The 14,006-nt window shown below is 39.6% G+C and overlaps 1 protein-coding gene across 3 annotated transcripts in view; it reads right to left on the bottom strand.

Moving 5' to 3' along the window:
* Nucleotides 1-14,006, bottom strand: part of LOC149190052 (uncharacterized) — a 206,981-nt gene that overhangs the window by 71,364 nt on the left and 121,611 nt on the right. For all 3 annotated transcript variants that reach the window (XM_089412006.1, XM_089412008.1, XM_089412007.1), the window contains exons 7-8: nt 1,910-2,019; nt 1,548-1,731 (exon numbers count right to left, since the gene is read on the bottom strand). In XM_089412006.1, coding sequence (XP_089268132.1) covers nt 1,548-1,731; nt 1,910-2,019 — 294 coding nt within the window. The remainder of the gene's footprint in view (nt 1-1,547; nt 1,732-1,909; nt 2,020-14,006) is intronic.

The following is a 14,006-nucleotide window of genomic DNA, read 5'->3' as shown; positions in this document are numbered from 1 at the left end:
AAACCCAAGTGCAATCATAACTAGCCTAAAATCAAATAACTAAACAAAGTTAAATCATAAAGAAAGAGCCCTCTCTGAAAATTAGGAAGGCTAGATCCTAATCTCCAAAGTAGGTTTGTGGTTACCTCTAATCATTTCTTTCTAATCAACTCCTGAGAAATATTGGAGTGATAACACCTTCAATAGAAGAGCGGGTAAAAAACAGAGATCCTCAGAAACGAGATTTGTATAGTGCTGAACTCATTACCCATTACTACATTACTCAAATTTCCAAGCATGGACTCATTACTACATTTCCTGCAAGGTTTTTTCTTATTTTGTGTTGTTATTTCTGATTGAAATTGTTTCCTTAGGTAACAGGAAATAACATAATTTGTTAAAATTAGAGATCCTTAGAAACAAGAATTGTAAAGTGGTAAACACATCACTCATTACTACATTACTCAGATTTCCAAGCATGGACTCATTACTACATTTTCTGCAAGGTTTTTTCTTATTCTATGGTGTTATTTCTGATTGAAATTACTTCCTTAGGTAAGAGGAAATAACATAATCTATAATGTTGTCTATAATATGCAACGATGATATAAGAACAATCCATGACCACCATGGTCCATAATTAAGAGTACAGGCCAACGGCCATGAGCAAGAGCACAAAACCCAGAGAAGTCTCTTTAAACTCAAATTTGGCTTCCAAGTATCTGAGTTCCGAAGTGTCCAGAAAAGACAAGAAGCTAAATATTTCTCATTCTGGAAGAAAGTGAGTCAGACTTGACTGCTTAATTAGTAATTGCAAATATGGAAAAAAACTAGCAAGAGTGAGGAACAAGATTCAAATTTTCCAATCCGTAAAATCAAGAGAAAGAATCGAAGGAAGGCTGATCATGCTGGTATTGGAAAAAGTAATTGAATCCATCTCAGTAAAAAATAGGTTGGCATTCTTATGTGGCATATGAATGAATATGGCCAAACCATCAATGATGGCTTGCCAGGTCCGTGAAAGTGGAGTGATTTTAAAGGCCCTGCCAGGGTTCAAGACTCTCCAAAGACACATTTGGCTTGTGCTCATGTTTGTAATATGCCTGTGGTCGTAAAAAGGATGGGAACCAAGTGCAAGTAATAGGCAAATTTGGCAAAATACACAAACACCCCCCACCCCCCCCCTGCAAACTCCCCGAGGGCCTCTCAACTGAAGGATTCTGAATTGAATGCTGTAAGATGGCTACTTGCATTGGTTTTCTCCCAGACTGGGGATGGGCAAACTTTCTGCATCAGCATAAGAGGAAATACCACAAAAGAAAACATGGCCAAATCAAGGTCACACCTCTTATGAGTAATATAGCATTTTCATTGGCTCATACTGTGCTTAGTCATAGATAGATAAATAGCTTAGCCTTTGAAAGAATATTAGCTGAATATATTTTTATTATTCGATAATTTTAATAAGAAGATAAAGATGTGATGTGTATTCTTTCCATATCCCCAAAAAATATCTGAGTTAGGCTCAGTTCTCCCTATCCAGAAAATTCAAGGCCAGAACAACCAACCTCCATTTTTTCAAGCAGTTCCTTCAACTTTTCACGCCGACGGCGCCTACCATTATCTTCTCCGTCACCCTTTTCCTCTGCCGCTAGCTTGTCACTTTCAGCAACAAGTTCGGCATTGCAGTTTTCACAATGAAAACTATCCTCGGTAAAGCTGATCAGTTGCAGTGCATCCAAGGCTGAATACCTACAAATATCAGAACAGGCCTCACAATATAAGCATGAAGATGTTGGAACTTTCAGAATGATTACAATAAGTATTGAGGGATTGTGATTTATAAGTCAGAAGATGATGCAGAGTTGTAGGGCCATCAATAAAGTATAACGTGCAACTTTAATGTCACTAAAAGTAACAAATCACTTGCCTGCGACTACAATTAGGGCAGATATATTCCTGAAGTGTATTCCTGTCCTCTAGTTCATCTTTCAGTCTTTTCTTCATCCGATGAATTCTGTATCTGACAACATCATAAGTCTGAAACCAAGGAGCTTAATTAGTTCCTCAAATGATAACTTCACAAATGAATGAAATTAGATAGTGAGTATATACTTCTATTCAAGTACCAAAAATAATATAACTGATCTCTCAACCCATGAGTACAATGAATAGATAATATGTTTATGAGAAGCCCTTGTTTTTAAAAAAGGTTGTGTTCATGCATAATTATGCTATACAATCCAATATTAAACATTTAGGTACTAAAAACTATATTTCAGTTACAAACTTGCTGAAAACGAGTTGGCAAAGATTCTAAACGGAAAATAAAACAACAGCAAACACTAGGAATGAAAATCTCTTTGGAGCATTATGGATTAGTTATAAAAAGTCGAACACGTAAGTGTCCTAGCCAATAAATTGTAATACTTATGGAAACATGATAATTTTGTTTATTGTCGAATCATATCTGTGAAATAAATAACCTGTTGATATCTGACAATCAAAACCATCCGCCAACATCACAAGAAGAGGTCAATGCTCTACTTGCACATAAAGCATTTTCTAATTAGTGCAAATTGACTTTGAAATGCAAATGGACATAGTTTCAGCCAGAACATCAAAATAACAGTCGATTTTTAAGAGAATGTATGAAGAATATACACACAATGGGAAAAACAGAATCATATCTGACACACAAGTAGCTACCAAAGCACTGGAACAACGATGTAAAATCACTGATAGACTAGAAAAGTAGGTTCTAGAACAGGGGCAGGTAGAACTGAAGTTTTGAGTGTTAGATAAGGCCTAATAAAAAAGAGTCTATTTGTGATACAAATTCTGGAGAAACAAAAGCAAACAATTCATGGAATATCATCCTCTCAGAAGGGCAGACACTGACAACGTGCAAAGGGATCTCCGAATAAAATGATAATTGAGACAAGACATTCAGATAAGTTTAATTAAGTTAAATCATCATGTCAACATAAATTACTGATTAAATAGCTGCCATCAAAAGCACATGTAAGCGAAAAATTCTTAAAGCCTTGCTGCCATACTACAATTTGGAAACTAATGTCCAAGAAAAAGGTAATGAGTCAAAAACAAGAACATAGAGGAAATTGGAATAGCCACAATAGATAATTCTTGTAAGAAAACACAGTTCTGAATTTTTTTGTCAAAAAGAAGGTAAAGAATTAAGAACAAGAATTTACAGGATTAACTCATGGAATGGCAACAAGAAAGGGGAAAAATATTGCAATTAAAACATAAAGGCAAATAATAAAAGCATGAAAACTAATTCCCGATGGTGCATTATATGCAAATAAACAGACCATATTGCATTGGATCGATGTCTAGAAGTAAACAAGAAATAGCAAGAAATGACGGAAAAACAACTATATGTATGATACCATACAAATGCAACACATTTTTTCCGATCAAACATGATATGCTAAGGAACGAAATGAAGAAATAAAAGGAACCAAATGATGGATCTTGTGAAAGCTAACTTCCAACATCTTAAAATGAAAACAAATACTGTGAGAATCACAAGAAAAATAACAGGGTACTACAATAGTGAGTAAACAATGTGCAAAATAAGCATTACAAAATTTTGAAAACAATTTAAAATGATTCCATGGCAGATGAAATCTAACAAGACCAGTACAGAAACATGCAATACATTTTTGAAACTGCCTGTAGCACCCTCAAAACATGTAACACAATCAGAAGCATGCAGCCCACAGTTGAGACATGTAAAGAACTGTTGTATAACCTCGGAAGGTCTTCTACATTGGCTTGGTGTCTTAGCATGTACAAGATATTCAATTGCCTCTTTAGGTCTTTCTTGGTGGAGTAAGTGATTTTATGATTTCTTTCCTAAGGTTAACTTAGGAAAAGTACAATAATTAATCTAATTAATTATTGTCGACTAGTAAGCCAAAGTTCAAAGGATAAATAATAAAATTATTTAAGTGACGTAGATATAATCTCAACCGTTAATCTCGAGTGAGGCTTAAGATTTAATCCTAGCCATTGATCACTTAGGAGATTAGCGTTAGGGATTTTAGCTTAATGAAATTATAAATAACCCTAAGGGAGAGGTGAAGACACAAAGTTGTGGAGGAAGCGATTTTCTCTGAGATCTATTGCACAAACTCCCAAACCAAAAAGTAAAAAATTGAAATTCTTCTAATCCTAGTCCTTTTCTGCAATATATTTATTGCTGCAAATCCCTGAGATCTCATTCAAAGATCAAGCTCTATTACCATGTTAGAATCTAATGCCCTAGGTGACTAACATCCTTATTATCTCAACCAAACAAGTAGATAGCTGAACTTAAATAGATATTTCAACCATAGCACCAATCACACAGTAGCTAGAAATGAAACAATGGCAGCGTAAAAAATAATTTTACACACACACACACACAAGTAATCAGCTTTTCATTCCTTCAAAAAAATTTACGCGCTAGCCTGCACACGTTGCTTGTTACCGCTCCAATTAGTGGGGGTCCTATGAGGGGAACCTATAGAGAAACTACTAGGTCGAGCCAACAATGGAGCAATAGCCCACTGTCACCTCAACTAAAGCTTCCCGTTCTTTATAGACTTTCACCAATGGGAGGAGTCCCGACTCCCAGTATATGAGGAATCAAAAGAAAGTATAGTCAATGAAAAGGTAGGGAGGTGATTCCTAAGCCTATTCACAAGAGAGGCTCAATAAGATAGGTTGCTTGCTTTAGAAGCAAGGTGATAGTCTCACTAGGAAGGGCTAAAAGGATCTTTAGGGCTACGATTTGAGAGTATATATTTCCAAGAAGGTTCCTAGACCTAGAGATCCTTATGGAGACTTGGCTTCTATTTGATCTTTGTCAAATTGGCATTAACAGGTTATGGGACTGTTAGCGCTTGAATTTGGCCTCAGGCTGAAAAAGACAAAATCCAAGGCAACATCAAACCACTTAGCCTCGTAGCTAGCCCTACGGGGCAGGAGAGGGCTCTCTCCGGGTCTATCTCGGCAAAAGGTCTTCAAAGAGCGGAGATGACCAATAAAGAACACTAATTTTAGGCTAGTAAACTGATTGAGAAGGTTTGATTTCAGATTTTTAGGGTTTTGGTGGAAAACAGGGGGAGAGCAATTTTGGGTGCGGGGATGGGACACAGCTTTTGCAGAAGTCTTTTTGGGGCAAGGTAGGAGACTGTCTTGATGCCTTTGATTTAAGTGAATGGATAGGAATGACCGGTGAGGAGCTAAAGAGAGCAAGAAACCATCGAGAGTTCTCTTTAGACAGAGGAAAACATAGATATTAAGCAAACTTAAAGGCAGAGCATATAAATTATGAATTCTACCTTAACACTTCATTTACTTAATGTGCAGAAAAGAGAAATAGGAAATTGATACACATAACAAATCTTACAAGTACATGAGAGAAGCACACCATCAACACAAATAACCACAGGAATCCCAAATAGTGCTGCAAAACCCTGGTCTTTCCTTTGCCAAAATTGCAGAGATACAAAGTGTAATACAATAGAAGCTTATCCCTCCAGAGTCCAACCATGAAAATGACTAAGAAAATACATAATATAGGCAAGCTAACACCTTTCCTTGCCTCTAGGGGTCGAGCTCATCATCCTAGGAGCTGTTTCAACCAATTCTAAACTGAGCACTAAAATCTAGGCAGTCAAAACAACTTGCCTCTATAAGCTAGGAAACCAATTCATTCATTAAATTTTTGACTTTTTATGAATGAATCTTCTAGAAGAGATAAATAAGTGCCATGACATCATAAAATTACATCAATTACATCAAGGAGGATGAAAAATCACCCCAAAAAGTCAAAACTAGTCAAATCTGCGTTTTGCTGAGCTGTAGGTGAAAATCTGGCAAATTTCCCTGATGCGTAGCACCCCAATTCTCAACGCGTAGCGCGCCTTTGAGCCAACTTTTGAGGCACTTCCCGGCATCCAAATGAGGCAAAAGTAGGCTTGTTGGAAAGGTCTGGATGTCTACTTTCCAACCCAAGTGGAATTTCTCAATTTGGTGTCCATTTGCCCCTCCAAAATTGCAATCTCCCAAGACTGCTTCCTGTGTGTCCAAAAAGTGGCAGAAAGTCATTTTTTGCATGTTTTTTGACCTTCTGAGGGCTCAAAACCTGATGAAATGTCTTGGCAATTGCTGAGCAAGTGTAATTTGTCATGACAAATCCAAAAATGCTGAGTTTTTGAGAAATGGACTTGCCCATCTTCAGGGTAGCGCGCAGCGCGCTACGCGTTGAGGGCAAAAACCTGCTTTTTGACCAAAAAATTCAAAAATGACCAAAATTGCTCCAAATTCTCTGAAATTTGAGCTGAAGGTGTGTCATTTAGTACCATGCTCCTCCAAGGAAGCCTCAGCCAAAATATGAAGGGGATCGGGCCTTTTCCTCCGTTTTAGTGCCTTGGCCAACCGTCCTTTGAGTACCTTCATTCTTGCTTTACACACATGCATTCGAGCCCAATAGTGATTCTTCATGTGTCGGAGCATGTCTTTTTCCATGTTTGCCTTGGCCAGCAACTTCTCCAAATGAGTATTGACCCGGATGAGCATAGCCTCTCGCTCAATGGGTGTCAAATCACCGGGTCTCTTGCGAGCCAAGTTGCAGTCTTCATGGATCCTCCGCAACTCATCAAGAGGGTGTTCATCCTCTAATTGCTTGTTGCGCTGCTCTAAATAAGTAATTGTCCAATTTGCCATCTCCAATTTTTGCTGCAACAAGTCATTTTCAGCCCTTAGTTGTTGGATGATCTCCTTTGACTCTAGGCTAGGAGAAATGATATCAAGGTCAACAACATCTATGCCTGGAACACCTGATGGCCCCTCATCAATCTTGGGCTGCTTGCCTCTCTATGGTACTTGTGCTGTTGTCGAAGGCGAGGCCCCTTCCACCTGATGTGGAGATAACACTCGCTGTGCTGATGAAGAAGGCGAGACCCCTTCCACCTGATGTGGAGATAATACTCGCCGTGCAGATGCAAATAAGACCCTGTGGCCTCTCTGATATGTAACATAAGGAGGAGTGCTGACATGCTCGGGCTCTAGAATATCAAACTGATGTGAAGGCCCTCCCTCATCACGGACAACCTCAGGAGGTGGCTGTGGCACTATGAACAAGTCACGAGAAATTAAATCCTCCCATGGAATACCCTGTTGTGCCAACTAATGCATGACCACAATCTTGATCAGTGCATAATGATAGATGCTCTTGTGTTGCTGTGCTGGGCTCTTTCTTTGCACCAAGGGCACCATCCTCTCTATATTTCGGCACATGAAGAATGGAATGTTCATCATTCGTACCCGTGTGAAATGCATCAACAAACGGATATGGTACGAATATAAACGTGAAAATCTACCCTCGCAAGTGAAATAGCGAATGATGATCCTCATCAAAGGTGCATAATCGTCTCTTAAGAATCTGAAGGGAAAAACACCAGTTAGGTGCCTCATATATACAGGTTTGATGTATGGCTCATAATGAAATCTGTCCAACTGCTGGCGCTTGTTCCACTCTTCTCCAATATTGGGTATCCCTGTTGCTTGAGCAACAATCTCAGGTGACAATGTGAAGTCCACTCCTGCAAGATTCACATGCCCATTGTGCAAATGTAGGACAAACAAGCGGGCCAATTCCTTGTGGTGTTGAATTTGGGAGATTCTCTCACAATATTCATAGCATGATTGATATCGGAAACATGACACTGCAAGTGGACAAGCTTGTAGATAAGCCAAAGAGGTGGGCTCCTCCCTGACATGCTGACCACCTTTACCACCCCTGTGATGCCTCCTTGGCACCTCTACCTCTAGTGTTGTTTCACGGTCATCACTTTGCTCATAATCTGTTTCGGTTTCTGACATGGTTTTGGAGGCAAGTGACTGAAAAATAATGCTGACTGTGCACCCAATGAACTGCTGTTTTGACTTGTTTAAATGTTGTTACCAAGGGGACAAACACACATGGGAAATGTTAGGGAAAAGGGAACATTGAGGGGATTAGGGAAAACAAATGTGAAAGGAAATTTTAGGAAAGGAACATGGAACATATATAATCATAATTTGTGGGATTTTAATGGGAAGTAGGGTTTAGAAAATTTACATAGGGTTTTAGGAATTAGTAGGGTTTAGGGATTTTAATGATTTTTAATAGGGAAATTATATGATTTGCATGGAAAAATGTCAAGGAAAATGGTGAGGAAAATATGGGGAAAGAGGAATGGAAAATGGGTAACCTTGGGCAGCAAATTTCAATGAAACCCTAGCACATTTGCATTTTTAAAATTTGATACAGCAAGGTAGGGTTTTTACTTCATATTAGCATGGCATTTTTTGCATGTTCATTGCTCATTCATCTTAGCCAAACCAAAATCACCATGGATTAGAGGCCTACCTGAAAAGATTTTGAGAGAGAAGTAGTTTTGGTGGCTTGTTGGCGATTTCCTGAGCAAGAAACCCAACGCGTAGCGCGCCCAGCCTGATGCGTAGCGCGCCTCCAACGCATAGCGCCTGAGTTATTTAGCACTGGAAAATGCGCACTGATGCGTAGTGCGCCCCCAACGCGTAGCGCGCCTCCTCTGATGCGTAGCGCGCCACTGTAATTGCCCAATTCGCCCAATGAACTTTGAAATCGACTTGACAAGTATTCTCTTGAAGTGTTGAGAGGCAAATGAGTTACCAATGAGGAGGGAGGGGCTTTTATAGGCTCACTTTTGAATTTAATTTGCCCAAAACCCACTTTATAATGTTTTTGAAATGACACTTTTTGAATTAATTGCTGCTGACTTCTGGTTTCCTTTTTCAAAATAGATTGGTTGAAATGATGATTTCTCTTGAAAATTTTTGCAGGGATAGCTTCGGAGATGTCTTGGCAAAGGAGACCAAGGCTGCATGCCAACTTTCGGAGAATTTGAACTTTTTACAAATTTTTACAAAAATGAGATAATGACCTTTGTCTTCAAAAACAGGGTTTTTGAAAACAAGGTAAAAATTAGCTGTACAATGATAAGAGTTATCAAAATGATGCTTTATGACGGACATCCCTCTGGCCTGCTGGTCCTTTATGATATCGCAAGAGAAAGCTTGACTCAACCCTAGACCTAAGACCTTGACATTGAAAACAGGGAAATGACCTTGTGAAGATTTTATTTACTCAGGAAAACATGATCCAGCAGTGCCAAACAAGAGGGGAATAAAAGACATAAGCTTCTCCACCAGGGTTATGGCATGCCTAACGGGATGCAACATGACCACACTGATGAGACACCTAATTATGAAATGCAAAGAGTTTTGATCTCTGGTGGAGGGCTACTAGACCGACTCTAACAGGGACCACACGAGACCGAGTGGACCCAAAATTAGGTCAAGGGTATGGAGTTGATCAACCAAGGAGGGGCTTGACCTAATTAGGGAAGAGAAGAGAATCAAAGGAGAAATTTTCTTTTGATTTGAAGTTTGAACACAATGATCCAAATGAAGCAACTAGCTATGGGAAACCTAGGTCAAGAGACGATCTTTGGGCTAGGGCTTGATATAAATCAAGATCCCACCATTGGATTTTCTTGAAATTTGGAGGCTTCTAAAGGAAATTTCAGCGCAATTATGGGCAAGAGAATGAAGTATTTTGATAGCTAGAACATGAGATAAATGATGCCCTAGGTGACCTGTGAAGACTAGGCCTAGAAAGAGAAGGAGAGGTGTGAGAAATATGCATTTTAAGGTGACCATCTATGGAAGGATCAGCGCCTTGTCCTTTGGGAGAAATGGAGTCAGGAGAATTGATGGTTTGGAAGAGGTTTACCCAATCAAGGAGGTCTTCAAGCAACTTCGAATGGCATTATGGCATGAGAGCAGCTACTTGAGATTTTTATACTTCGATATGCAGTAATTGATGACTTATCAAGATGTATTTTAAACAAATAATCTCTAGGAACATTCACCCATTCACACATGGCCCATGCAATGATGCAACGCTATAAAAGATCAAAATTCCCACAATTTCGCCTAAGAAAACAGTAATTTCAGACCTGTATAGCAAAAATCCTAGCAACATACATGTGACAAAGTAAATAACAAGAATAAGCATGAAAAGAGTACTAAGATGTGCAAAAGAGTATCCAATCATCATATTATGCAAATAATGAAGTTCCAAGGCAAGAGAAATAGATCTAAACATCAAAATTCATCCATAACATCCAAACTCATCCTCCAAAAGGAATAGTGAAAACCTCACAAGAGCTGACGACCTAATCCAAGTGATGATGATGAAAATGAATCATCTCACTTGTATTTATACACTCTCTAATGAATTCGATTTAGCTAAATAGGCCTAATTGAGCCCCTAAATTAAAATAATGTGCATAATAACAATAGTTTTGGTGGCAAGCCCACCAAATAGCTCAATAATGTAAATATAAGCCTCTCAAGAGGGCAAAATGATCAACATAGTGAGTCATTAGGCCTTTGAGGAGGCCTAATGAAGTCCAAGGGGTGCCATGTTGAAGAAATGGACTCCCAACATAGTAGACAAGGGGTTAGCCCCATGTTTTCCAACCATGAACCTGTGGTGTTCCAAGTGGGTGTGGGGGCACAAGGACATCCTCATGGGTCTCCAAGTGGATTGAAAATTCTTGTAGACCATCTGTAAGGGCTAGGATGGTGATATAAGCTCTCCCTCTGCAGCAAGAGACATCCTCCAGACCCTAGAACATCTGTCAATTGTATGGTGCAAGTGTGGAGCCAACTGGACATGGTGAACCAAGTGCATCATCCTCATCCAAAAGGTGAAACACAAGCAATCAATAGGTGGTACTGGGGATCCATGAAGTACTCTATGTTATGGTGGAGGCCGATGGCTCTCAACGCTCACCCTACAAGTGCCAATGTGGCCCTTTGGAGGGCTAGGACCCCATATAAGGAGACCAAGCCCCAAATGGAGACCCACCTGCAAGCTTGCATAAGATCCAATGCGCCCCCTTGCCCTACAATACAACAAATCAATTAAAATAATCAAGTAAAAGAGCTTACAAGTCATGGAATCAATGGGGCACTTCATGGTGGCATGCCCTTCCATAGTGGGCTTTCACATGTACAAGTGCTTCAAGCTCAATAGGGGGTTTAACCAAGGGCCCTATTAGGTGGTTTCATTCTCTAAAGGGGGGGACATGTCCATGGTACATTCCTCAAGTGGCAGGTGGCAAATGATATAATAATGGAACAGAGTGGGGATCAGGGGAAACATCCAGACCACATGTCATGGTGCAAGGGTAGCTATAATGAGGGAAGCCCACACCTAGGTATATGAGTGTAGAAAGGAGCAAATTGTGGTACATGAGTTACCCCGACCTTTGTTTTACCACCCTTCTTCACATGCCTTTTGCCTTTAATTGATTTTTCTCCATAACTACTCGGGGCTCCAGGGGATGAGAGCACGATGCGTAATATGTAGCAGTGGATACCCCCTTAAGGTGGGGCAATTCATCACCCATCAGGGGTTGGGACAATCATGGGTTCCTTAATGATGGAAGGTGTTGAGAAATCTAATAGGGTGGCAAGTTAATTGATTTCTCATAATATGACATTATCTTGTGATGTTTCATTATTAGTTTTCTTCTTTCAATTTATCTTATTGTTATCATCAAGACTAATGTCAATCAATAAATATAAAAGGAAATGAGATATACGCATGCAGCCAGGGCAAAATCCCTACGTAGGGGTAATCCCAGTCAAGAACTTTTCCTTCCTTCAGTAGATTCAATACAAAGTTGAGATGACCAAGACCCTTATAACCTAGACTAAAGACTCCCTCCATCAAGTCATCCTTGTTTATTCGTCAGTTTTGAGTTCTGTGAGTAACACTTTGCAAACACAGTCTTCTCATGCTTCAATTTTGTGGCAACCTCTTCATACTTGAGTCCTGTGGCATCCTTACCTTGCTTCAATCCTAAGGCAACTTCCTTTGGTTTCAGTCCTGTGACATTCCTTATTATGCTTCTATCACCCTTAATTTGTGTCACACTTCAGTTCTGCAGTGGCACCATAACTAGGCTTCTATTACACTTCAATTTTGTAGTGCCATCATTAATTCAGTCCTTTAATATTCTTTATTAACAGAGATATACTTCAGTCCTTCGATCATATGGAGGCAATCTGGATATAACTCGATTCTTCATTTATGTGGTGGCAACGTAGATGTAACTCGATCCTTCAGTCTTGTGGTGGCGACATTATAACTCGGTCCTTTATAACAAAGATATATTGTGGTGGGAGCCCAGACTTCGGTCTTGTAACAGTTTATTCATGCTTCAGCCTTTTCATGCTTTGGTCTGTAGTAGTATAGTCTTTGATCCTGTGGTGACAGCCCATAAAAGGTTTTACACTTCGGTTCTGTGACAGCTTGCCTTCCTCTCTCAAATGCTCCAAACTTATTCTCTGAAATTTTTGTGAACTTATGTCTCTGTTCTATTGAGCGAATTTTACCCTCGTATTTATAGTTGTCTCCCACTATAAAATAAGCCGACTTGTAGAGTATTTGTTTGGAGGCCAACCTTGAGGTGACTTGATGGAGGAGAAACACCAGCAATTCTCTTGGTACCGCAGACCTGTTACATGCACATATCAAAGACCAAGCTCATGGAGCAACATGTTTTTGTGGTGTCTTATGATCACCCATGCTTAGTATTAGGCCATAAAAATCAACAAGAAAGTAAAAAAAAAAGGCAAATCTAATCTAAATGCAGCGAATCTACCATGAGAAATGTCATATGATGTTAGTTCTAATGAGGAAATCAGCATGCAACGAACCCTACTCTATCATGCATATAATACAATGTCAAGTGTCAAGGAAAGGGGTGATATGACTTGACTAGTTGCAGCCAAAGTTCATCGTTGAGTTTGGCAATGTAGTAATAATCCTCCCTAACTTTCCCATGAACCTTGATGGGCATTGGATTTTTATTTACCAAGACCACATCCACAGCCTTGTATTCCCTTTTAGGCTTCCACTTTTTGTTTGTTTTGTGATTTGGTCGTTTGAGAATACAGACTTCTTGTGAAGGGAGAATGGGAGAAGGCTTCTCAATCTCATGTCTCTTGTAGTATGGGATCAATCCTGGCTTGACCCCACGAGTAGGGTATGTAGCCTCTCTATAAAGAGTGAAGGGGGTTCCATCAAAATTGCGGGATAGTGGCATATGACAAGTCCATTTGGAGATGAACTCCAACGATGGCTCCCCACTTCCTTGATAGCAACATCCCCCATACATTAGGGATATCTATGACCACAACGTCCATAAGCAATCATACATCGGGGTTCATAGCCAAAGAAACCTTAAGATCTATTATGAGGCCCTCTACTTCTACAAGTTTGTAGTTAAAACCACACCTTTTATACTGTCGAGTGATGTTAAGACCCAATTTCTTCATGACTTTTAGTGGCATGATATTCGTGGAAGCCCTTGAATCTAACATGCAATTTTGTAATAATAGGTCATTTATGGCTAAGGTAAACATGAATGGCTCATGTCCTGGGTTTAAGTCGGGAAGGTGAATGTTTTGCAAGTCTTTGGGTAATTCTTCCTCTTCAAAGCCTGGGGATTTTTTGATTTTCCATTGTTGTCAGGGAAGTTTTGCAATCTCCCTTAATGGAACTGGCACAATCATTTTCCCTATAATAGTCTTTATATCAATGTCAAGTCCGACCTCTTTGCCCTTATCCCTTTTCTTGATCGTCTCTTTCCTTTGAGGATCCTTTTTGGGGTTGGATTTCTTCGTAGGATCCTTTTTAGGGGGATCTTTCAAGAGAGGTTCTTTAGGAGGGACCTACTGGGGAATTGAGTCTTTGTTGGGTTCCTTGGAGGTCGTGGGATCTTTATTGTTGTCCTTTCGTGAATATTGGACCCCTTGAATCTTCCACTATCATCAGCATTAAGGATTGGCTCTTCTTTTTCATCTTTGATAATGACCTCACTAATTGGAGGATGAATATATGAACC

The sequence above is a fragment of the Pinus tabuliformis genome, chromosome 3_1 (genome assembly GCF_031772625.1).
Source record: "Pinus tabuliformis cultivar Carrire ecotype Pingquan chromosome 3_1, CPIR1, whole genome shotgun sequence".
Lineage (NCBI taxonomy): Eukaryota > Viridiplantae > Streptophyta > Pinopsida > Pinales > Pinaceae > Pinus > Pinus tabuliformis.
The sequence above is the reverse complement of the archived record's forward strand: the minus strand, read 5'-3'. Positions and strand labels throughout refer to the sequence as shown.